Source organism: Erithacus rubecula, assembly GCF_903797595.1.
Source record: "Erithacus rubecula genome assembly, chromosome: 1".
Taxonomy (NCBI): Eukaryota; Metazoa; Chordata; class Aves; order Passeriformes; family Muscicapidae; genus Erithacus; species Erithacus rubecula.
In genome coordinates, this window is record NC_136658.1 from 55,966,461 (window position 1) to 55,992,520 (window position 26,060).

Sequence of the window (26,060 nt, forward strand, 5' to 3'; positions counted from 1 at the left end):
CACAGGAGAAGACAAAAAACAACCAATTGCCAAGTGGGCCTTGCAACTCTGGAAAAAAAGAGTTGGTGTTGAGAATATTAAAGAAGTCAGCCATCTTACTGGGTTAAGTTTAGCATCATGGGCCCAGCTGAATTTTGATCTGCTGTTATAGTTATTTTACTGTCACTGTATCAGCTTTGTCAAGTATAACTGAGGATGAATAAAGGAACTTTTTGAAATAAGATTGGCATTTATCCTGGATCAGGGTGCATTTCCTTCCACTTGTTTCCAACAACTTTTGAGGAACACAGTTGTCCTCCAGAATATGTTAGAGATCTCTATATGGTCTAGCTAAAAAGTGAAAGCAAATAAAGGACATACAAAGGAAAAATCATACAGGAATTACTCATGTAGGAGCCATGCCTTTAAATTCTGGCCATCTAAACTTTAGACCTGCCTAAGATAATTCTTTTGAATATTTCTCATGGCTCTTTGTAATTGCGTATCTTACAGACTCGTAGAATGGTTTGGGTTGAACCTGAAAGACCATCCAGTTCCAACTCCCAAGCTGTGGGCAGGGACACCTTTCACTAAACCAGGTTGCTCAGAGCTCTATCCAACCTGGCCTTGAACTCTTCCAGGGATGGCAATCTAATGAGAACACATAATTAGCCAATGTCTCAAAAAGCATCTACATGTTCTTTCAATTTTGTGCTTTACACGGCTCTAGAACAAGAAAGGTTTTGTCAATTAATGTTTGTTTAGGAGACCTGACATCATGGTTTTAATTCCATTGGTTTGGAAAATCCTAAGTGAATAACAATTCACTAATTTATTTTTTTAAAATACAACCCCCCTATCTTGTATATTTTCCACTTCTAGAAGTTCCCAGGTGTTGATAGACACAGCAATGTGAGTCCTTATTACAAGAGTTAGTTTAAGCACAGGTAATTAATGTGTTGATCTTTCACAATCTATTGCAATGAGAACTGGGTACACATCTTGGGTCAAATAGGAATATCATTAAAAAGGAGCATAGTACACACTGATTTACATCATTGCCTGAATTTTCTATCTGAGAGGAGTAATAATAGTGAGTTATCCTATACACTAGGGGAAAAGCTTATACAGGAGCAAGAATACAGGATTCTCTTAATCATGCCAGAAAAAAGTATTCTAGTCCCTTGTTTCTGTTCCCTAGAAATTGCCTCTCTTACCCATATACTTACAAATGTACAGCTGAAATATTTTCTTCAAGACAACGGGTAGCTGGCATACCAAAAAGACATCTTTATGTAAGGGTTTCTGCAATAAGCCCTTTGCCCCTACTGACTGACAGTCTTTCCCTGGAAGCAGACAATCTCACTACAGATGCTTTAAGAGCTGAGTGAGATCTCTCTCTCATCTCTTGTATAGCCCTGATACTATCACCTCAAAGCTTTTCCTCAGGTATGTCCAACATGAATTAACTCTGATATAACCATAAAAAATAAAAGAAGAATTCATTAGTTCTACAGTTTATGAACTTATGGAAATACAGCTTTTTGATTATTCTGCATTCTTTGGTAGTAATAACTTTGTAAATGCCCTGGTAAATGTGGCTCACTATGCCAAATACCATTGCTTTCCATAGGGATATGTGGTTCAATACATGTGAACTCCATTATAAAAGCCTTTTTATAGAAACACAGATTTTTTTTGTATCCAAACTGTAATCATTAATGAAAGACTGACTGAAGCTGTGTTAAACACCCTCAGAATTTTTGAAGTGGTTTAATGTGATTTTCTACAGAACACTGTTCTTTTAAAAATGCCAGTTTTTAAATGTCTGCATTTAATGGTTACTACAATTACAGACAAAAAGGCAGAGAAAGAGACTCTTGCATCTTCACCGATGTGGAAAAAAGCACAAAAAGGACTTGATAACCCACAAATAAAAGGCCTATTGAGGAAATCAGAAAAGTGTCTCTGTATGTATCCAGTGTAGTGCTCATCTCCTGCTGCATTTGTGAGGTACCAAGAGGCCTGATTTGACCTGCTCTGAAAAAGGCACAATTTTTAGAAGTAATCTTCACTTCTAATCCTAGCCTACTTATGCTGCCTAGAGTATCTATAGATGCCCTAGCTAATCATGAGATGCCTATTCCATTATCGTAATCATATCCACCAGGTAAAGGTCCATGCCTTCAGATGTCAGATGCGTGTATACATATATATATATTTCTTTATATACAAACATACACTCTGTGTTTTAACATGGATACCAGGTCTAACTGTTGCCCTTAAAAACAATGCAATAATTGCTTTTTTAGGTTTTTTTTTTGTTTGGTTGGTTGGTTTGGTTGGGTTTTTTACAATTTTAGCCATAAGAGAGCATCTGACATCTTTTTTAGGTAAATACCTTCTGAAAGATTTTCCTTGTATTTCTGAACAGCTTGTCAGAAAGCCAGTTGCCATTTTTCACTTATTTTATACTGAAATTAATTCCTTATTCCTTTAACATCCCCATCAGAATCCTGAATTACAGACAATTAATCAAGTCTGACTTTAAAAGCATGACCTGAAAATCTTTCTATTCCAAGTCAAAATACAGGTAACTAAAGGATGTAAATTAAAACAGTATTATAATGCAAATTGGTATTACTGTATATACTATTCATGTAACTGTTTACTTGCCCTGTGTGACACAACCATTTCTGCCAAAAATGTAGTATTTATGTGACATATTTTAAAAAAATTAACTTTTGCTGGCAGCTCATTTATGCATTTTTGGCTAGCAAAAATGCAGGAAAAATCTGTAGTTTTGTGAAGCTAACCCATCAACAGCAGATGGATGACATCTGAAGCATCAGCCAAAGGAATTATAGCAGTGGTAGAGAGGGCTGAATTTTGCCCACTAAGATTACAGACTACTTACAGTTGATATACTGACACAAATAGCAGTGCAGTGTTGCCATAGAAACTTGTAGACCAGTAAAATATTCCTCCAGCTCTTCACCAATGAAGGGACAGGAATACAGAGCTTGGTATGGTAATGAGAGCAACCAGGGGATGATGAATGTGAACTGATTGAGGGTGAGGATTAAGTCAGACCTTAACAAGCCCTTAGCAGTGAAGAATGGCTGTGACTTCTCTGGTTAATACTAGGCGTATTTAATTCTCTAAGATCTCCCACATTTGTTGACAGGAAAATGTTTTACTGAAACATTGCCTTTTTTTCCCTTTTCCTAGGGATTACACTGTCAGACATCTTTTGGATGCTTTCTTAGTCATTTTGTACTGGTTTTACTTTTTTAGGACTTTGGGGGAGGGGAACAGGATTCAAAATACTATAGACTGTAGCTTCAGATCTCACAAAACTGAATTTTATTAATCAAATTAAGTAAAATTAGCTAATTAAAATTAATTTTAATGTCTGCACAATTTAATATTTCCTCATAAAAACTGCAAATGAGCTATTGTAATTCTCAGTGCGTATCTAGGAATCTCTAATTCATTTTATAATTGCCTATTCAGGCGTTTTACTATGTTCAAGGTCACAGAGTAAAATTTTTTCATGTTTATAGAATGTCCCTAGGTTGAAAGGGATCTTAAAAGTCATCCAGTTTCTATCCCTTTCTCTTGGGCAGAGGCATCTTCCACCAAAACAGGTTGTTTAGGGCCCCATCCAACCTGGTCTTCCAGCAATGGGGAAGTTATTACTGATCGCTTTGAAAAATAAAACATCTCTGTCATTACAATTTGCTGAACTTTTGGGAAAAAAAAAAACAACAGGCTATGTCTTTTCCACCAACATTTTTCATAGTATTCTGCAGACTCAAAGATTAGTTACTATGCCATCTAACTCATCCGTCAAAAACAAGTCAATCTGTTGAAACATGCTAATTTTGTCACCCAAAGGGTTTATGTTGGGTTTTCACTATTCAAATGCTATCATCACTATGCACAAGTTGGGGTGTTTTTATATACATAGTAAAGTGTAGTTACTACCTCTCCCATAATGTCTGAAAAGCAAAGAAAATACACTGTATAATCCATGCTACCCTGATTATGCTGTTTCCAAACATTTGCAGCAACTTAAAAAACATATGCTGCTTTTGAGGATTCAGGCTGGACAGACTGACAGATCAAAAAATGAAACTGAAATAACCTAGCAAGTCAATAAGTAGGAACTCAACAGTTTGGACTTCTAGGCCAGTAGTTAGGACTGGATAAATGCTGCATTAATCACACACCATGTCCAAACGAGCTATCAAATATAGAAATAAATAAAATTGAATACTTAATATCCCCATAATCAATGCTTATGAAAACATTGTTTTGATTATACTGTTTATGTTACCTTGCTGTAGCTTGATTGTCTACATCAGTCTTTGATTTCTGAGGAGTCACATGTTCTGATGAAAGAGCAGCCCTGCAACAGGAGTGGTGAAAACATAGTTAAGGCACAAGAAGATATTTGAAAACATGTTGTATCATTTCAATGGTTTATCACTGTAGATATTGTATTTCTTTCAGGTGTAACTACAATGAGTTTACATTGTCTTTGAGAATCTTTTTCTGGTTTTTCCTTTAAAAAAATATGTGTATAAAGAATCATGGAGATATAAAAAAAGAAATGTAGTACTTTAGTTCACTAAATTATCACATCCACCTAGCCTTTTGAAAAACTAGTATCTCTAGACTAGCTATTCTGCTAGTATGGATATAGTAATAAAGTGGAGTTGCTTTACTGTTCAAAAATTATTTTAGTAGTAAAAAAAACTTGAAAAACCTTTTCTTCTACCTAATATATCTTATTTAGTAAAACCAAAATTTTATTTTTATTTAACTAGCAAAGTAATAATTTTTTAAAAGCTAAATAAATATTTACACTTTCCTATTTTTCTTCATTTATGTGACCAACCAAATTGGTCACTACTGGAATACTAAAATTACGAGTAATTATAAGACAAAGATAAGGTGGCAGAGTTATTGAGGGTTACCTGCTTTTTTAGAGAATTTTTCTATTAGTATGGTAACTAAACCATAACAAGTTACGTAGCTGTCTTAATTATATTTCATGGAAATTGCAGGCTGGTTAAGTAATCTTTTCTTAATTTAGAACATGTGAAATGTACATTTAATTAATGATGTTCATTTATTTTCTAAAATTAGAGCAACCTTTGCAGACACTCAAGTTTAGAGTACTTTGCATCAATTCATCTTAATGCCTTTGTCCTGGTTTGGGGTCTCTGATAACACACTCTGTGCCTCTTCTCTCCCCCTTCGCTCTTGAAACCAGTATTAAAGTTGCAGAACTTAATATACAACATAAACAGAACAGAGAACTGGGGATACAAGCATCATAAAGTCATCCCAGGACAGCCTTCTATTATGAGCCTTTGCATGTGCAGAGCTGCTTGATTAAACTTCCTTTTTTTTCATATTGCTTACAAGCTTTTTAGCAGTTTTTTTTTCTTTGCACAGCTCACACTCTCTCCTTCTTTAGAGCAGTACTTGCATATAAGAGTATTTGCATTGGCAACATATATGACTGTGGAACTAAAATTGCAAAGCTGTTTTAATGTTTTATGCAGTTTAATGATTTTTCAATTTCAGTAAATATACAATGAAATGTTCTAAGCTATATGCAAATAATTGCATTTCTTCAGGGAAGGAAATCTTTATGCACTTCTGCAACATCAACTAGAGAGGAACCCTTCCAGGTAAATTATACAGTGTTTGTATTATAAATAAATGTAAAATAATAATCAAGGTTTATGCAAAGGAGCATGTTACATTTCTAAATCTACTAAGAAGCAAAGTAAGACATACGTTGTTGGAACTTCTGGATTTTCTGAAGTGGTTCTAGAGAAAGAAAAGAGGAAACATTTCAGAAACCAAGTAGCAAAATACTCGTATGGAGGTACTTTGCAAGATTTAGATCAATCAACAGCAATTACTTTTACTTTCCCTTCCTTCCAAGATATTTTTTTTCAATGTAGAATATATGTTTAACTCAACTAGCATAATACTAAATTCAAGCCATAATCTTTACATCACTAAGAAAATAATTCTTCAATTAACATTTGCCAGTTAATCACTTTGATTAATAGTGTTTTGATTTCAGCACACAATCCACAACCATAAAACTCAAATACAGTGAGCTGCTTATAGTCTTAGCTTCAACTGCAATTTTTTTCAAATGTTCTGTAAAGTGTGTTTAATCAGCTGGAACTGAGGCAAAGAACTCTGGAAGTTTATATATAAGGTTTAACTTTAAAAGGCTAGAATTAGATGTCAGAATTTCAAAAGTATATAAATAACTCTGACCAAGAAAACCCACATATCCATGATTGCTAGACTCCCTTCCTGAGGATAGCAGAGCAGTCAGCCATTATCAAATGTGAAGAAAAGACATAGCTGACATAGCTCTTTGCTCAGTCTTTATGACTGATAGTGACCTTTAGAAACTTTGCTTATTAGCATCTATGCATGGCACTTTATTTCCTGAATCTCATAGACAAGTAAACGGTTTTCCTTTGATAACCATTTTTAGTTATTGTAAGAGTCACAATTTGAAATAGCTTTCACATCTTCAAATCACTTTTAAAAGCTAAACCAAGTAATCATTAGATGCCCATCACTTTTTTTCTAGCTGTTTGTGATGGCAACATTGTTAGAGGATCCAGGAAAGGTCATGAAAGCTTCAGAAAGAATATGCCTGTTTTCAGTCTTTTCTGAACTGCGAGACTGGAGTAGCAACTGGATAATTAGTGTTGAGAAGAATCAGAAGTTCCAGCTTGCTATTGGAAGCTGGATGGATTCCATATAGAGCATTATCCTGTGCTTTTAAAATTACCATCATCTTAGTAAGATACTGAAATGAGGCCAGAGACATTCTTCTCAGTTGGCACATTGAGGACATCTAGAAAGGACTGACTTCAAAGAAAGTGAACTTCAACATCTATGAGCCCTCTTTCTGCTGGATGGAGAGTGTCTTTTAATCTTGGCCAAACAGATAGAGGGTAGTAAACACAGAATAAGATTAAAAATAATTGCTAAACTTGGTTTTAAATCTTCCAGTGCCAGACATTCCATAAGCTCCCTGGTCAATAGTCTACCAAGGCTTATAGCTAACATCACGGAGTATCCATTAATTTCTGTTTCGTTTAATTTTCCTCGTTGCTTCACATGAGAGTCCTGTTGGAAGTTTCCCAGATTAGAACTAGGGAAGCAGCAGGCCATGCTGCAGCAAAGTAGTAGACTTAAGCATAGAACACCACAAATGTTTATTTATTAATATTTTAAACTGTTCATATTCTGCTTTTAGATAAGAGCACAAGAAACATTCCCTATTCTCTTTCTATTCTGCCAGAAAACAACCAAAACTTCAGAAATAAACATCAAACATTCATCTGCAAGCAACTTTAGTCTGATTTTTTCTTCTTGGGTATTTTGCTGACAAGGAACTTAGTAGATTTTGAAGTTTTATCACACTGATACCCAAAAGAGCCAAGAGTGAGCCCCTGACTGTAAACCCAAATGGCACTAGCAGATCCCTGTCCTTATGGCCAGTTTCTCTACAGCAAATTTGTCTTGAAGAGTAATAATTGGAATAGTCCAAAGTGAAACTGTGAAGAAAGACTTGCAAGTGTGACAGAAAAACTTAGGGAGCACTCATGTAACCTCTAGTTGCTGGCACTTAATATATTCAGGACCCAGTCAATGCTGGGAATCAGGCTGCCAAGAGCCCAAACAAATACTTAGGCATGGGATGCTTTCTCTTTGCATGGCATCTTCTGCATCAAACTCAGTCCATCAAAGAACTGCCCTGCTCTCTTGCTCCCAAAATTAGCTGTAACCAAGAGTTAGGAACTAACCAGCGATCACTGATACGCACCGTTTGCTTTCCACTGTTTCTGTTGGAGTCTTACTACTTGAAACTGGAGGGGGCATCCAAGATTGCCTGTAAATTTTAATAAATACATTTTTCGAGTATTAGTTTAATGCTCTGAGCCTGAACAGCACACTCTGAAAGTTAGAATAGAAGTTATATAAAAATACCTGGAACTTTTTAAAAATTATCCATATTTTCAAACACTGCATGTTGATACTTTTTAGACCATATTTACAGAAAACTGAATGGAATAGGAAATACTACAGAAATTTTATCTATAACTCCAGTTAGTTTTTTCTGCAATCTGAGTGGTACAAATAACTGGAAAGGACAACCAGATAAAATGCACAAAAGAGTGTCAAATATCAACACAAGAAACAATCAGGCTATTAGAGGTCACTTAAGCAGCACAAGTTTATGAAAGAACCTTTTAGTTCCATTTTTGTTTGGGTTTTTTTACCCTCAAAACTATCAATCCAGTAATTGTTTCTGAGGTAAAAACTATTGCACCAGAAGCAGTATAATTCATTGATGGCCTTCCTTATCTTCCAAGAGCCTGAAGAGAACTACTGGACTGAAAACAACATAAACTTCCACCAAACAGGACTGTTAATATAAATGCGATGACATTTTCATTTCTACAATCATTAAACTACTGATCACATTTTTATGCATTAAATATGAAATAGAAAATCACAAATGAACAGAATTTGCTGCTGGAAAGGATGTAGAAAACTATGGCTATTCCCAGCAGTACATTTTAAATTAAAAATGTGTTTAGCTCTACACCATGTTTTTATTCTTGCCTAAATAATGCTATATGAAATTCAGATTTTTAAAGGTAGCTGTGTATCATTCAGAAAACTGTGTGATTCATATGCACTGCAACAGCACAGGGTCAAGTTTGGCATCAGAGATTTCACAATTACATTACTTTGTAATGCTACAATGCTTTAAAACTGGACACTGAAAATGAGTACACCACCTGAGTTAGGGGCTGCAGTCAAGAGTTAGCACCCCTAGTGCCATGTCCACCAGGCTCACAAAACTGGCTCTACAGAGACTAAACTTGTAAATCCCATGGAAAAAGACAGAGGATGTAAAAGTTTAATTCTTGACGCTTGTTGAAGAGTTTGAGTCTGCTGGAGGAGAAAGTTGGTAATTTTTTTAATGTAATTGTGATACATTACTGAGACTTATCACAGTGCTGAATACCCTCTGGCAACCAAGCAGTGAAGGCAATGAATACCTCTTTTTCTTGTTTGGAGAAGTGACTGGAGTGTTTGTGGATGCTGCATTAGGAGTCCAAGATTCTCTGTTAAGGAAATATACTTAGTGAGTTAATCTTCAGAAAAACTATCATTTTAAACTATGAGAAAATATACAGAAAATCTTATTTCTGCTATCAGAATGATTATATACCTCAAAGGATATAAGATGTGGGAGATATTAAGGAGTTTTGATGTTTAGACAGCTGCACTTTTGCTTGATATTCAGAGTAATTTCTGACTTCTTAAATTCTTGACTTCTCTAGATACCCTTTAATCTCCAAACACTATAATAATAATATCTTTCATTTTCTTACTTTGAATTTTGTTCCTTCTTCAATTAGAATGCTTTACGCTATGATATGTTTGTAAAACTAACCTATATAAAATCCAAGCTAGTGATTTCTCATAAAATTTATCAAAACGTTACTGCAATTCTTAATGATAGTAATTGGCAATTCATAATAACATTAATTGAATAATAGCGCTTTACAAATAATTTTGGTCGCTAGCAGGAAAAAATATATACCATTTAAGTCTCTCTTAAGTCCCACTTCAGAATTAATTGTTGGTCTGTTAAAAAACCCTCACCAAAAACCCCTATAAAATCCAATTTATATGATGCTTCATGTGTTATCATCACCCTGATTTATGACACAATGGTGCAAAATTATAATTTGAAAGAGTGACCTCAGTTGAACTTGAAATGTCACAGATACTGATTTGCTCTTCAGAGTAATATCTCAACTCTTCACAAGATGACTTTTAATTGCTGTACACTCTAGCAACTATGTTCTGTGTAATTTATTACTGACAGAATCCTACTGACATTGATGAAGGCACAAAGCAACATTTGTCCCTTCACTTTTACAAGCGTGGTGGCTGAGCTTTTCTGACTTCCTTAAATGAAAATTGCAATGAGGTAATAGGTGTAAGTTTTTCAGAAAATAATTTTCAGTGTTGTGGAATTATATGACATACATACAGTGGTCACCTCTGAATCATGGCAACTTTTTAAATAATGAATCCACAATGTTGTGTTAACTTATTTTAAATTAAATCAGTTCTGATCAAAATATTGGCCTTCTGACAAAAGGAAAGGTTTCAACTGGAAAAATCAGCTAGCTTATCAAAAAACTATATGTTTTGCTACTCAAGTTTTCCACTGGCAATGTAAACCAACATTTTCCACTGAAAGCATTAAATAGAATTTTTTCATTATTCTTCCTCAGAATTGTGTATTGTATTTGGTAGATTTTATGCAGAGAAATCTAGAGCTCTAGAACATACCCAAATTTTTCAAAATACTCTTATTCTTTCTCTTTTTATTTTTTTGTATTTTAAATACTGTAATTATTAAATAATCATGCTGAGTAAATGTGTAATCTGAGCTGGTTTCCCTTTTAATATGTGTGGAAAAATAGGCTTCTTTAAGGAAAATTTTTCTTATTTTAATGATTTTTTTTTTTTCTCCTCACCAACGATGCATATGTTCCAGAGATCAGGTGGTCAAATGAAGACTACACCAGGCCATATGCCATACAAATAATTTCTCTGCATAATCTTGGTATGTAAATGAATTCTAAACTAACTTTATTCTAAAGTTATGTAATAGATGACAATGCATGATAAATGATACATGATAAATTATAATACATAATACTTAGATGATAACATTTCTGAAATTCATACCTGTTGTTTTGCTTATGGTTCAGAGCTGGGGACTTATTTATTTTATCAGTATCACTTCCAGCTGGGATTCTGTCAGAAACACAGAATTATTTATAATACACACTCTTATTTTTTTTAAAATTCATTTTCAATAAAATTAAAAGATGGAGTATCATTTTGCCCTGTATACTGATATCCCAGTATCACAAAAGGTAGAGAATAGAAGCTGAAGTTATATAAACTTAGTGCATTATTATCTGAAAACTCTAAGTATCTCACTGAAAAAGATAAATGCTGTATTAAACCTCACTGTTGCTAACAATTTATTACAACTCCTTTGAATTAGGTCAAAATATCAGAAAGAAAGCAATGTTCAGACAAGCAGTACACACAGAACTATTGCATTTTTTTTGTTCCTCACCATTCCTTGAGAGATGCAACAGTCTTTTTTTATTTGCAGATTTAATAGATCAATGTGATGTGAAAATAATCTAGTGCAAAATCCCTGGCAAAACATGGTGTTGATCTACAGGAGAAACTTCTATCAAAGAAGTTGGATTCTTTGTGCTTGTACTGATTTCACTAAGCCATGAAATTTACATGAAGAAACAACCACATGATTTTTAAGCACTTTATGGATTCTTCAGTTGTTGTCTAAAACCCTTCAAAATTTTCCCAGAAAACACCATGTAGCTATCATAGCTGAAAGCAGATTAGGTCCTTATTTTATTCCAGTTTACTTCCCATATATGGAATATTCTTTAATAAGAACTGGGAGACTCTGAAAAGCTTAAATATAATGATGTACATTGAAATAGAGGACCATCACTAAGTTGAGAGGGTTATCTTTGCATTTGATTAAATCAGATGAAACACATCCTGAGTTACCATTTACACATAATTTTTTTAAAGTTTAATTATTTATTTTCACCTATGATCTGAAGCTATAAATGCAAAATAATTAATCCTAGAACCATAATCTGATGTTGCATATAAAATATTTTGTATCCTGCCTTCAAGCTGCACAGAGTAATGTTTTATTTAATGAAAAGCCTTCCAGGGAGTTCTGAGGCGCAATCTGCGCCAGCGTGTGCTCAGTGTCTTTTACAAATCTTAAATGCAATTTTGCAAAGAAGTCTCTCCTGTCAGGGCAGTTTGAGACTGTGACAGCAGCTACAGTTGCTGGGAAGGTCACTAGAGGTCTCACCAGCCCTGCTGAGAGTGCTGCGGATGCAAACCCCAGCGTTCCCTCTCATTCTCCACTCGCCAGCGAACCAGAATTTCTTTCACATTTCATCGCGTATTTTCAGAATTCCAGCACAATGCTTTACATAGTTTTGTATTTTCTCATTTTAAAGCCTTAAAGGCTCCATCTGGCATCCTATTCCATTGTTGCTCAATATAGCAGAAGCTTTAAAAAAAAAAAAAAAAAAAACAACAAACAGTGAAAGAAAGGTAAGCATGTTAACTTCTCCTTGTATAATTTTCAAGCTGCTGATAAGGAATCAAAGAATATCCTCTGTTCACACCCGCAACGCTGTGTCCAATAGACACTCCTGGATCAATGGTCCACTTACACATGCAATGTTTATCTGAACCATGCTAAATTTCTGGCCTCCACAGTATCCTGTGGTGGTGACTCCTACAATTAACATATGTATAAAAGGAAAAATAAACATTATTTTCCTTTCTTTCTTTCTTTCTTCTTTTCTTTCTTCTTTTCTTTCTTTCTTTCTTCTTCTTTCTTTCTTTCTTTCTTTCTTTCTTTTCTTCTTTCTTTCTTTTCTTTTCTTTTCTTTCTTTCTTTCTTTCTTTCTTTTCTTTTCTTTTCTTTATTCATTACTCGAACTTTATAGAGTATCTCCTCATTCTTACAGTGAAGCAAACAGAAAATATTCTTGCATGACTCAGTTTCCCTGTATTATTCTTTTTTGAAGCTGAGGAGTTTTTGTCTTTTCTGATAGTTTTCATATGAAAGCTATTCCATAATTTCTCACCTTTCTCTTTAATTTTTTTTTTTTTTTTTTTTTTTTTTTTTTTTTTTTTTTTTGTGGTTCTATTGTAGTTTCTTCACATCAATGAAATGATGCATGCAGTGTTCAAGATGTGGAAAGCAGGTTCATACCACACACTGCAATGGTTTCTGGTTTGATCTCTGATCCTTTCCTAGTAATTTCTATCGTTGAAATGGATTAGGTTAAGAAAACAATAAAAGGATGTAATTTGCTTCTGTCTCATCTATCCAGATCTAATTGCTTCAGATGCAGTTAGGATTTAGTGTTTCTGGAAGCTATTCTGGATTTAGGATCATTTAGTACATGGAAAAATAACGTTGTTTTCATTCCTTTTAAGGTTGCTCCCATTTTTTGTCAAATAGTTAGTTCCTAACAATACTTCTGCTTCCTCTGGGAAGGATGTTCTCCACTTGGTACAATTCTTACGTACACCTAAAATCCTTTTTTGGTGTGCTTTGTCATCAGTTGCATATTAAGAACCCTTTATGTTAGATATTTGTGTGTATGAAAAGACAGTCAGCTTACAACATGAAATAGTTCATATACTTTAATATCTCAGCATAAACCAAAAAGATGTAGAGCAAAAAAGAGCAGTGCTCCTCAGTGATCCTGTAGAAACTGGATTTGTCCTATAGCTTCTAAATTAGCAATCAGGGTTTGAGGCATTAAAATCATTAAAAATTGTTTGAAGTGAGTGACCATCTGGGATAAATGCAACATAGATGATATATACTACTTGAATTTCTAAAAAACTTCACAGAAGTCTGTTATAAGTGTTCTTAAATAAACTGATTTCCCATGGGTAATAGAGAAGAAACAGCTTAAAATGTGAGAAACAAAGGTTTGAAATAAATGGCAAGTTTCCAGAGTGGGAAGGAGAGATCTGTACAAAACCTGTATTCTTCCATACATTCATGAATTATTTGGAAAAAAATGAGAGTGGGATGATGTTGCTTGCCAATGTCATTACTTCATGGTAGTCAAAACAAATGGCAACTGGTAAAGCTTTTCAGAAGTCATCTGCCAATATGTCAGGCTTCTAAAATGGCAGATGACATTCACTTTTCTTGGATGCAAAGTAGTGCATGCCAAGAGAAACAATTGGTCTCTGAACCAGCAATTATCACTCAAATAAAGAAATCTTGGAATTATACAGATAATGTTGTGAAAATTAAAACTCAATTCTTAGCAGCACTCAAAAGAGCGAACTCAACGTTATGCAGTACAAGGGGAGGAATGTGCAAATGAAATAGAAATCATTGTTTATTACTCTTCTGTTTATATACAAGGTGTGCACCAATCTTAAATACCTACATGGAGATTTGGATTCCCAGATCAAAAAAACATATTACCGAAAGAAATAGAAAAGATACAAGAGCAACAGGTAAATTGAAGTTATGAATGGTTCCGCATGAGAGTGAACCAATACAGCAGGATTCACTGGGCTGTAGAAGAATAGGCAGGGTGATGATACTGCAACAGGCCTCTAGCATATTCTTTTCAAAACTCCTATGGAGACAGTGTAATTTTATGTAACTATTTTGCATTTTTTCATCCAAAGAAGTAAGGATCATGAAATAAAATAACACAGGGTTAAAACCAACTAAATAAAGTGCATTTTTCCCACAGTGTGCATTTAAATGCTGGTTCTCCATAGCCTCAGCAGGTTCTGCATACCAGGTATTAATGGTGGCTGGATTTTGAAGAGGCAACACAGACAAATCTGCAAACACAAGCATGGTCATGTCTTAACCCAGCAGAGGTAAGGCTGAACAGAACAGTCAAATTAAGTACCTGTATGACAAGCATGACTGATACTGGTACTGATCTTAGTATTTGCAAAGCATTATGGTTTAGTCATCTTGTGCTTAGTTTTGGAGATATGACTGGTTGAGAGTTTGAAAAGGAGGAAATTGGAGAGGAGTGATTATCAGCTGAAAGATTACATTTATGAGGACAAGAAAACAGAAACAGGTACCAAAAAAAAGACAAGATACCAAAAAACCTTTTCTCAAATCACATTTCATTTTGTTCCATGGAAAATGTGTGCAAAAATAATTCAAAGTATTTACTTAAATGCTTAATAAATTAAGAAAACTTAAAAAAGCACTGACTTCCTTCATGCTTTCATTTTTTAAGATCTCTCACAGGCATGACAATCACAATATACAATACATCCAGAAAAAAAAAACCCTACCTGTCCAAGGTGGTATCAGATCTGTATCGTCCAAGTACAGCTTTCTGATCTTCCTTTTCATTTGTGCTACCGCTATAATAAGAAATTTAGAAGTGTCACTTTGGTCACTGATTTTATCAAACAACTCATCATTAATAAAAGAGTATCTATGTCTCAGATTAAGGTGTCATACAGGGTTTCAGACTCTCCAGGTGTCAAAAGATCTAACCCTGTATCCACTGCAGTGATCAATTATTGACACTGGAGTCAGATTACAGCGAAAATAGTATAGACTAAAACTGAACAAAGCAAGTTCTTTGCTTTGCTCAGGATATAATAAAAGGATACTCAGTTTTCTTTGGTAATATAATTAGAAAGTTGTTCAGATACTCTACCATACCTGTGTAGGCTGTCTTGGGATTTGTATTGGTTAAGCACAGCCCTTCCATAGTTTTCATCAGCACTTCATGCAAAAGAAAAACAATCAGTAATTAAAATAGATAACTTTTTCTTAGCAAAAGATTTCTGTCTTCAATCAGATTTCACAGCTGTCCACTACCACTGTAATTACACCAGCTGCAGAACTCTGCAGTCAAAAACTCCAGATATTTTGGAGTGTGAATTATCTCTTCCTACAAGCTGTTCACAGACCAGATAATGATAACATGGTCCCAAGGCATTGTTTCTGCTGTAATTTAAGTCCTAAACTGATTCTGATTTAGGCTCTGTAAAAGAACTTGCCAAGATTTATAATATTCTTGCTTATAAAAAGATCATAGTCTTCCAACCTAGACACGTGAAATGTGGGATTTTACTTGTAGAACAGAACTTCATTAAATACTCAGCGCTCAAAAGTTCCAATGAAAAACAGTCAGTGAATATTCTGCAAACTAATACTTCCAAAAGGCAATCAATACCTCATCAAGATAAAGAAATAAGAGTTATTTGACTAAATTCCACTAATTTTGGTTGATACCATCCATGCAAAAGTAGACACTCCATGCAAAGGTACACGGCATACTGAACTAAATATGGAAGAAATGTATTTCATGTTTGTCTTACTTTTCCTCCTCAGGCCTCTTCTTTATCCAGCTGTTGTCTTGCAACAGGGTCCGTCGTTTATTATTATCGTGAGTAGCCTGTTGTCTGCTTTTGATTGCAACAGAGGGGCTCTTCTTATCTGCAAATGAAAAAAAACACATCCTGAAAATGAAAATCTGGAAGAACTTTGGAAACCTAAAGTACTATTACATAGGTTGAAATAGATAAAAGTTTAATACAGATTGAATTTGCAGTTATCACACCTGCTTAATCCAGATTGCTTCTTGAAAAGTTTGTAGGTTCACCTTGAAGGGCCTGCAGAAGCCCAGCTTAGCAAACCAAATTCAGTTTCATCCTCAAAATGAAACTGCTTCTCCTGTTTCTAATGTAAACACATTTCACAGATCTGATAAAGGAATTATGAAATTTGCATACCACAGTAATCCCAGGAAAGTCAAACTAATGAATCCTGTTACCTGGGGTGTTTGTGGGTTTTGTACTTGCAGATGTGTGACAGGATACAAATTTTTAAATGAAGGCTAATCCTGAGGTGACCACGTGGCCCTCCAACTACACCCAGCTCAAAATATGTGGATTTTCATGTTTCTCAAAGAGTCAGAGTCCCTCTGAAGCTTTTTCCTCAATGGCTGAATGAACAGGGTTTCTTTTCTAGTCAGTTTCTTAGTTTTACTGAACTTGAATTAAAGCAATACCTTTACAACAAATTTAAGTAAAATTGGTGTAGTTTCAAAGGTTATTGGGAGAGACAGATTGGCATGCTGAACAAACATGGGAGCCTTACTTACTTTTGAAAATAATCTAAAATATCTTTGTCCAACAAGGCTGATACTTAGTGTATTGGGAAGGTAAGAGTATGATATTCACTTGATTTGGGAGAATATAGATTCTCCCCTGTATTAGAAAACTGATGTTTATCTCCTTTGTGTTTTTCATGAGGATTTTTTGCCCCTTTTTGCAAGCAAAAATATGCAATGATTATTGTTCAGTATTCTCAGTCTACCTAAGTTTCATCATCTGCTTAAGTATCATCAGCCTGTTTGAGCTAAGAGGAACTGTTGATGTGATATTTTAACATGGCCTATTAAAATGAAAAGACAGAAGTTCAGACTGAATAGAAATTCCATCTTTTTAATTGCTATATTTGCCCCAAATTTTTCCAGAGAAAAGAAGGTGAAATGTTAAATATTCAAAATCTTTATGAAGACAACCAATTAATTTTTAAAAAAAAATTATGAAAAATACAGAGGATCTTGTGTTGTCCTCATAGTTTTCTCCAGTAATTTCTTACTCTCTGAGCATTCACGCAAAAGGATTTTCAAAATTCAAGAGTTCAGTAATTTGATTGCATACATTGTGTCTAAAAGAACATGCTCCAGAGAAAATACACACAGTCAGTAATATGTCATTTGTCAGAGCTGTGTTTCGGCATTCTCCTGTGATTTATAAGAAAGTGTACTTCTTGCATTTGATACAAGAACTTCACCTGTAGTGATAATGTTAAAAAATGACAAATAGTTATAGTGAGTGGAAGACCAAATCAAAATAAAGCATAGAACATTTATCTTAAGTGACAATGGTCAAGACTGAATTTTTAAATAATTTTATTTTGTAAAAGTATGGAAAATTGAGATAACATTCTGTAAAAAGAATAAAATGATATCTGAAAAAAGAGATAAAATTCAGTCTAAAATATATATATGTCTGTAATTCAAACCTGTGCCTGTTTCAATTCCCTATGAGTATGTCCATATTGCCAAGTGAAAGAAAAAGAATGAAAGGTTTGGACCTATCACTGGTGTTGCCTAATTGTAAATGTTCTCTGGTTCTGTGTTGGACATCTCTCTCCAAGACTGAGGTGCTAGAGAATTTAGAAACCATGGCTGTGATAGCACAATTGTATGTTTCCATCTCTTGGCCTTCATGCCCAGGTTTGGCTTTTTTCTTTTTAAGCAGCATAGATCCAGCCATTTGACAAATGACCACGGACAGGGAAAATGCTGTTTGTAAGAATGAGCTGGCAATCATGGTAGATTAACAAAAATCAATCTATCCTCACTGCATGAATTCTGCGTCAGCCTGTTCACTGCCTATTGAGCTAGTTTTCTCTTAAAATATTTATTAAAATCTGGCTTCAAAGACTTCAAAAAAATTGAGGCAATCCCAGTCTTGCCTGAATAACTCCAATAGGTCATCAAAAATGGCTTGGATTTCTCAGAAATCATGGCTTTTTACATGGTTAAATGCAAAGAATGTTTCATGAAATCTTGTATAAAGCTGGTAGACAGGGAATATATTTTGTTTTCTTGTCAAGAAACACTTGACAAGTGTTTAGCAGATTAGCAAGCAATCTGCTAATGCCTGAGGCCTTGGGCTAGCAGAACAGTACTCTTTTCTGGCCTAATGAATTTTCTCTCAAGCTTCAGCTAAAAAATTAAACATAGATCTACAAAATATTAGGTTACATGAGCACAGGCAAATGCAGCTCATCTCTGTCTCTACTTGATAATAAAAATTGATGTCCCCAATACAGGAGAGCCAAGCAGCTCTCTGCTGTGGCTACATGAATTTTGGTGCACTTAAGCCTGTCACATCCCACCTGAACCAGGTCCTCATGCAGCTCAAAACCTTTCCGTCTATAGCAATATTTCTGAGGTTCAGGGAAATAGAAAATTTCATCATGTTTCTAGTTTGCCTCTGGTTATTTCTCTGCATAGAAATCAAGTTCCAGCCCTCCTTGAATTTTATTCCTTCAGAGGAGTAAAGAATCCCATTGGACAACATTAAACAGCTTTTCTCTACTCTTCTCCCATTCAACTTTTCCTCGATCTCTGCTCATTTTCCCTGTGTGAGTCACAGACAGCACTGAGACCAGCGGATCTTCCCGCTGCCCTTGCCGCCACCTTGCTCCTGTGGGTTTTCCATGCTCCCACACCACCTTGCCCCGCACCACCACGCTCACTGCCCAGTGGGATTTCTGGCCTGAATCCCTGCCAGCCACAGTCTGTGCACCAATAGCACCAACAGTCTGGCATCTTTGGAGGGTCACAGGGGCCCTAATCACCCTCCTGGCCCTGAGGGAGCTGTGCGGGGCACGGAGCGGCCTGGGCGGGAGGGAGCCGCACCTCAGCCTGTGGCGCCCCTGGAGCAGGGAACGGAGGAGACAGCATTACCCTTTTGGTTAGGAGACTGCTTCCGTATGCTGAAAGCTGACATTTGTTCCGTGGGTTGTTCCGTCCTTCTGCGGGAATCTAGAAGAAAACGTGACAAAAAAGAAGGAAGTGAGTGTTGACAGCCAAAATAGGGATCAGCCCCAAAGACAGGTGAAGTTTGTTGTCCATTTCTATCATCTCCTAGCACGAGTTGAGTCTGACAGGCTGGGTTGGCTTAGGGCTGGCTGCAGCTCTCCTCAGAAGGAATCTGGTGGCTTTTCCCTGGTGAAAACCATGCGCATTCCTGCCCTCCCCTCAGCCTGTCACCTGCCCCTTCCCTGAGAACTCTTGGTGTGCTGAGAGCCTTCAGCGGACAGCACAGAGTACTGAAGAACGGGTTGAGGTGATGAGCTGAATGGGAAGATGGTAAGATGGTATCAGTCCCTGGACAGCACCTGGAGCACAGGTGAGCTCACCCAGTCCTGCTGAGGGTCTCTCCATTTCAGTGGCCAGCAGCTAATGCAGAGGCCAGGCCAGAACACAATTCTGCTGCTCTGCAACAGTTTTCCAGTCACTGACTTACTTGAAACCAGGTTAAAAGCCTCCAAGACTGATTATATACATATATATATATATATATATATATATATATATATATATGTGTGTGTGTGTGTGTGTGTGTGTGTGTGTGTGTGTGTGTGTAAAATTTGGGACTTGAGCAACTCAAAAGATTTCATGTTTTGCTATGAAACTGGCTTGTGAATACCAGCTTTCCTAGAGAAAGCATCAAGCAGAACATAATGACATTCCGATGACAGGAAATTCTCCTTAAGTTAAAAAATCCCCAAATGCTAACATTGACTCAAGAGTTTGGGAAAAACTGACCCTCTTTAGCGAATTGATTCTTTTTTTGGAAGGCAGCATTTTCCAAGAAAATGTTATGCTGGAAAGCTCACAACCAGCTCCACTGTCAGGTTGCTATAATTTACAGAAGCACCAGAAAACTCTTTCTGTGACAAAAGCAGTCCTTAAAAATCAAAAACATTCCAGTTCTCTGGATGACAGAGCTATGTTTTCTTTCTTGCACATAAAATGTATTGCTCACACATGTAAACGAGAGTGGAGACAACAAGGCCTGATGGAAGGTGAAGATTTTGGATTCTGGTAAAAGCTTAAGAATAATGCTTACACTGACAATAAAACATTGTGGATGCCACTATGGATTGCACCTAGAGCAGATTTTTCTTTTCTATGCTTTTGCTGCCCAACAATTAGTAAAAGTAGTGGATGATTTAAAAAACAAAACAAAATAAAACAAAAAAAACACACAAAAAAAACCCCCAAAACAAAAACAATGAAACAAAACAAAACTAAACAAAAAACAAAACAAAAAACCCCACAAAAATAATACCCAATCTCACCTGAAGAAAAAGACAAGAAAAAAAAATAGCCTCCCAAACATATCTCAACATAAAAAATCAAGGAAACAAACCAAAATAAGCATTAAACAACTAGAGATCTTTTTAGAAAGCAAAGCTATAAATAGAAAACTAATATTGGGATCCAAAGTCTGCATGTAACTAGTTGTGAAATCCAAATATTTTTTAGAGTTTAAAATTCTGGCATTTTGAAAGGCTTCTGCCTGAATTCTTTTTTTAACCTTAGTTGTTGGTATCAGGCAAGCATTGGCACAGTGTGTGTAGAAAACATGTGACTGCAGATCTGGTTCCCAACAATAAAAACATGCTCAAGGCTATGGTGAGCCTTATTTATTTTGCAATAGGTTATAAAATGCCTTTTAAAAATATTTATATAAGGTTTTAAGCATATGTGCACTGAATTTCCTAGAAATTGTTCATGTAGGTTATCAAGCAAGCAGGTTGTTTTAGATAGTTACCTCTTTCACTATAAATTTTCCTGAACTGTCCCAGGATGATCGAGAGGTCTTTGATTTACTTTTTCTGGTTAGATACAGCTGGACATCTGATATAGTCAGTCCCAGGATAATAAAAAGTTTGATATTTCAGTATCTTTTCAAGCAATGACACTTCATCTCAAGAAGCAGAAGTTTGTATAGAAGGATTTTGGATTTATTTTATATTAAGTACTTTTAAAGCCATTTGCTAAGGGAAATGAATCATAAAACTTTGAAAAACGAGGCTTCTTTTGTGAAAATTAAACAAAAATGAAAAGTAACTTTAAAGAGGTTTGCAACTCCTCTTGTATCCATCAGAGTCTAGTGTTTTCTTTCATCCTCCAACATTTAATTAAAACTGTGTTTTTTCTCATGCTATATTAATTTTTAAATATTTTTAGGGCAAAACAATATTTCTGTTGCACATGTGCACAGCATTGAGAATAAATTGCTGCATAGTCTCCCAACCCAAAAGCAGTATGCATAAATGAATATAAGAAACAGGTACACTCCCTTTTACAGTCAGCACTGAAAATGTGCCAGGTATTCTGAAATTTTAAACCCAAGCATTTTAGTTCTACAGAATAGTGCCATTTTGTCCTTAAGGCTCTTTTTACCTCTGAGCTTTCAAGCTGTATATTAAAGATTAGTCCATTAAAATTTAAAATGGAAATTTTAAAAAAATCTTACTTTAATCTATAGCACAATCAACAATCATCAGAGTAAGATGTAAATTTTAGGACTTAGAAGTGAAAAGAATCTTGCATAAAGAGGTAGAATAGAGATCATCAATGCATTTTTCCTTAGTCTTCGCTATTTTGAACTCAGTGTGTTTGTGTATTTCAAAAGGGGAGTAGACAAGAGATTACGAGGATCACATTAGTTTAAAAATATCAGATCATAAAGATCTGGAACTGTCACATTATTCAGACGATAGGGAGATTTTAAAAAAGAGTGTTTAACTTTGTAAATGAGATTGTGAGAAAGCAGAGTTATAGCTTTCTATACTATGCTGTAGTAGCAAATTGTGTTCAGACGTTAATAAGATCTCAGCCACTGAAGCAAAACAACTCAGCTGGAATGCAAAACAAAAACAAACAGGAATGCAACTCCAGTGTAATTTGAATTTAAAAACAGCGTCAGGAAACTCTAAGCGAAAATTAAAACTGCCCTGGCCAGTCCAGTGAGCAGGTCCCAAATGGTTTTAAGGCATGCCAGTCTCAGATTCAGACCCTCAAACATTTTGTGGGAAATCCAAACATAATCCCACAGAAATTCAGAAAAATATTTAGATATGACTTCAGGGGAAATCAAAAGTCCAGCCAGCCTGGAAAGAAATTACTCCAAAAGCAGCACAAGTCTCCAACACTATTTTTATCACAAATACCTGTATTTACACTTCTAGATCTCCTTTTCATCTCCTGCAGTGACTGATTAGCAGAATACCTCAGGCCTTCCTTAAATTCTGAAAGCCAGACCTTCTAGTTTTCAGATCAGATGAACACACCCATTCCTCCATCACAGAGTCCTTTTGCCTTCCTTCTGCTCTTGGCTGTAGCTGTCTGTGTGATTAGGCTTCACTCATATGCATTGCTGTATTTAAAAAAATACATACTAATAGAAGCATTTCCTGTAATATTCCTGCTTTCCACATTAGACTGAACTCAGTCCAACAAAAGATAACTTTGTTCTTTGGCTTCTAGCTATGACAGGGATTAAGACCTTATTCATAAGTAGTCATTTGATATGTGTTTTCCTTCTAATAAAACAATATTAATTTCCACAGCTTAGAGCCAAGAGGCCTCTGCATTATCATCACATTGTATAATGTATAATAAGGAGTTCAGAATAGTAAATGTTGGAGTGTCAAGAGAGATACACCTTCTCTTAAAAGTCAAAATATTTGTTTTTATCCTGAGGTTGCCAAATGCAAATGCCTAAAATGCCAATTTTCCCACAATTATTAATGAACTGGGTGATACAAAAAGTGGCAGCTGAACAATTTATTTAAGAAAAGGAATGTTTCAGAATTTTCCTGTCATCCAACTTCTCATGCTGTATTGCTAGACCAGCCTCAGTTGTAGAGAAGTTGCTGAGGTTGGCATGTCCTCATGGAACACCAGCTGGAATGAATCTACACAACCACAGCTTGCTGGCTACTGTTTGCTACACGACCTTCAAGTTCCAGCTTTTTGAAAGCGTCTAATATTTGCCACGAGAAAAAGAAAATAGGCTATACTTCGTGCTTTCTTTATCCTAAATATAAAGCTTGCCACCAAAATTTTATCTTCTTGAAGAATTATTCTGCTCTGAAGCCGAACAGTCAGTATCTTGTGAGCAAATAAAGCTCAAAATTTTAGAATCATTCCATTAAAACTCAAAACTTACTTCAGCTCTACTTTTTGTTTTACTTGTTTTTCCCTTGTAGCCCTTAATCTTAACTCTATAGTATGTGACTTATCTTTCATTTATGTGAGCTGAGTGTAGAGAGTATGATAATTTAAAGAAAAGCACATTTGGTCTTAATCACAGTTATAAAACACACAACAGTGTTTCCTTACTTTCAGTTAACAACTTTCAAGTCAGTAAACTTCATTATTGCCTCCATCATTTCTCTTGACTATATATAGTGTGAGCAAGTAACTGAATTAAGTAATTCTGACTTGATATAGGATAAAGGTTTTCAAGCCCTAATAACTAAGACAATGGGGACACACATAATTGCAGCTGGCAATAATGTGCGTAATGGCACCCATAAGTGTGTGAGGTAAAATCTTTCTGGCCCAGAAGTCAATACCAATCTTGCTGTTGTTGATATCCATCCTTTCTCCTCTGAGATAACAGTGTTGTGACTGGGCTCTCAGATCTGCCTGCCTATACTTACACTCAAATAAGAACTTCCTGATTGCAGATAAAGGCTGTTTTGCAAATTACCATCACAACCAGAACCATTCAAGACTTCACAATCCTTCATACATTCAAACTTGTTACTACAGACAAAAATATGATGTCTTCAAATAGCCTTAAAGGCCGTTTCTGTCAGGTGCAGATCTTTATGTATAACTGATGCTCTAATCTCTTCCCTGCACAATTGCCATCAGTAACATGATTCTTTCTTTCTTTGGCAGTTAGTTAGTCTTTTTGACCTTTTCCTTAAAACTACTTTTAAAAATTTCTACATTTATTTTACTGACATTAAATATCACAAAAATATGTTCCTAAACAATTTTTTTTCAGGAGTTACACATCAGAGCAACAGCCATCTAATACACTTGTGAACTTCTGGAAATAATACATTGTGTTTAAATAAATATTTTACTCTACCATTTTGTCCATAGGACTAATAACACAGAAAAGAGTTCACTCAGAAAACGAAAATAATGTGTATTTGTGTAAGAAAGAAAACAGGCAAGGTAGGACTAGAGAACACGTGAATGTATGACAGCAATCATTCACCTATTTGTAGCTGAAAGAGCTCTCAAAACTGGTTTTTCAAGATGTGGGCGGAGGAGATTCTGTTTTGAAAGAAGCTTTGGAATTGTCACTAATGTAAAATCAACTAAATCACATTCCAAATTTGTACGTATTTTCAAATTAGAAATATACATCCAGTTTTAAATGCTTTTTTTAATAGAGTGTAGAAAAGGGGATGATAATTTTAATTTTCTTTGTTCAGCTCTGTCATTCAATTAATTGGATTTTTGCTGTAGAACACTTGCTGTTTATACATGTTTTCAGGTCATTGTATAGATAAGTCCTTGCATTAAAGTAGAATGAGTATTATTGCAAAGGTGAAAATGAAAGGGGTTTTTTTTCAAAATAGTAAAGATAATTCCAGAAAATGAGAAAACAGTAAATAATTATTAATTTTAGATAAAAATTGCAAACAAAGGAAGAAAAACCCAAACAATTAAATAAACCAAAGAGCAAAATTGTCCTTAAAACAGTCATTCGTGAAAAGTGGTCTGAACAGTGAATTTGTCTTCAGACAATTATCACTAGAGTAAAATACAATTCACAATATAATATAAATAATGAAATCATTAAGATGGTATAGACTGAAGAAGTCAGAAAGGTCCCAGGAATCTGAACACATAAACTGTAAAATTTCAGAGCTGCATTTTCATAGTCAAGTTCTCCATGCTTCTTAAAAATCAGTTCCTTTGAAATGGCATCCTAAACTGGACATTAAGAAATCAGAGCATCTGAAAATGCAGGAGTTTCCCTACATGGAAGGGAACAGTGTAAAAGCAGAACAGTAAACATTCTTACCTAGGTATGGTAGAAGTCAGTGTCCTAGCGTGGCTCAGTGTGGTCAGTCAGCTTGGAAGGGAGGCACAATCAAAGCAGACAGAGAGGTGAACTGTTCTTCCCCATCCAGCTGTCTGAGAAGTCAAGAGATTTCTCCTTCAGAGGCTGAGTCACTTAAGGAGGAGGTAGGAGGTGTGGAAAAGGGTGGCACCTTGTAGAAATACCAGATCAATTAAGAGTACGAGTGAGTTGTTATCCTTATGTGCTTGCTGTTCTTTTCAAGTGCAGTAGGGTTGGGTTTCACAAAATGAACTATTTTCACAGACCTTGAAGCAGAAAACCAAGCAATTACCATTTGGAAAAACATACTAGAGTCATTTGGATTTTCCACAGAAGTACATTTCCACAGAAATACATGTTGCAGAGCTATGGGGCTGCCTCTCAGCTATAGAGTTGCAGGTGTTTACAAGGGTGAACATGAAGTAACACCATATTTCACCACAGAAAAGTTCTGCAGAAGTGTTATGTGGGGAACACACACACTGGGATCTGAACTGCATTAAGTATTTGCACAGTTTGGGTATGTGGGCAGAGGCAAAAGATGTGGGGGGAAATCCCTCCCACGTGAGATCTTGTTGCAAGTCTCTCTTATCTCGGCACATTTGCATTCTCCGTCAGTACTGCCAGCAATA

The 26,060-nt window shown here is 35.5% G+C and overlaps 1 protein-coding gene across 6 annotated transcripts in view; it reads right to left on the reverse strand.

Moving 5' to 3' along the window:
* Window positions 1-26,060, reverse strand: part of SCEL (sciellin) — a 60,530-nt gene that overhangs the window by 20,316 nt on the left and 14,154 nt on the right. The window contains exons 1-11 of one of the 6 annotated variants that reach the window (XM_079311717.1): window positions 25,580-25,789; window positions 25,390-25,502; window positions 19,224-19,301; window positions 16,054-16,171; window positions 15,392-15,454; window positions 15,013-15,081; window positions 10,822-10,890; window positions 9,111-9,176; window positions 7,865-7,930; window positions 5,797-5,829; window positions 4,322-4,393 (exon numbers count right to left, since the gene is read on the reverse strand). In XM_079311717.1, coding sequence (XP_079167843.1) covers window positions 4,322-4,393; window positions 5,797-5,829; window positions 7,865-7,930; window positions 9,111-9,176; window positions 10,822-10,890; window positions 15,013-15,081; window positions 15,392-15,454; window positions 16,054-16,171; window positions 19,224-19,266 — 599 coding nt within the window. In that variant the 5' untranslated portion in view covers window positions 19,267-19,301; window positions 25,390-25,502; window positions 25,580-25,789. Of the gene's footprint in view, window positions 1-4,321; window positions 4,394-5,796; window positions 5,830-7,864; window positions 7,931-9,110; window positions 9,177-10,821; window positions 10,891-15,012; window positions 15,085-15,391; window positions 15,455-16,053; window positions 16,172-19,223; window positions 19,302-21,099; window positions 21,206-25,389; window positions 25,503-25,579; window positions 25,790-26,060 lie in introns of those variants that run through there. The other 5 variants (XM_079311719.1, XM_079311714.1, XM_079311715.1 and 2 more) reach the window with 5 other exon arrangements.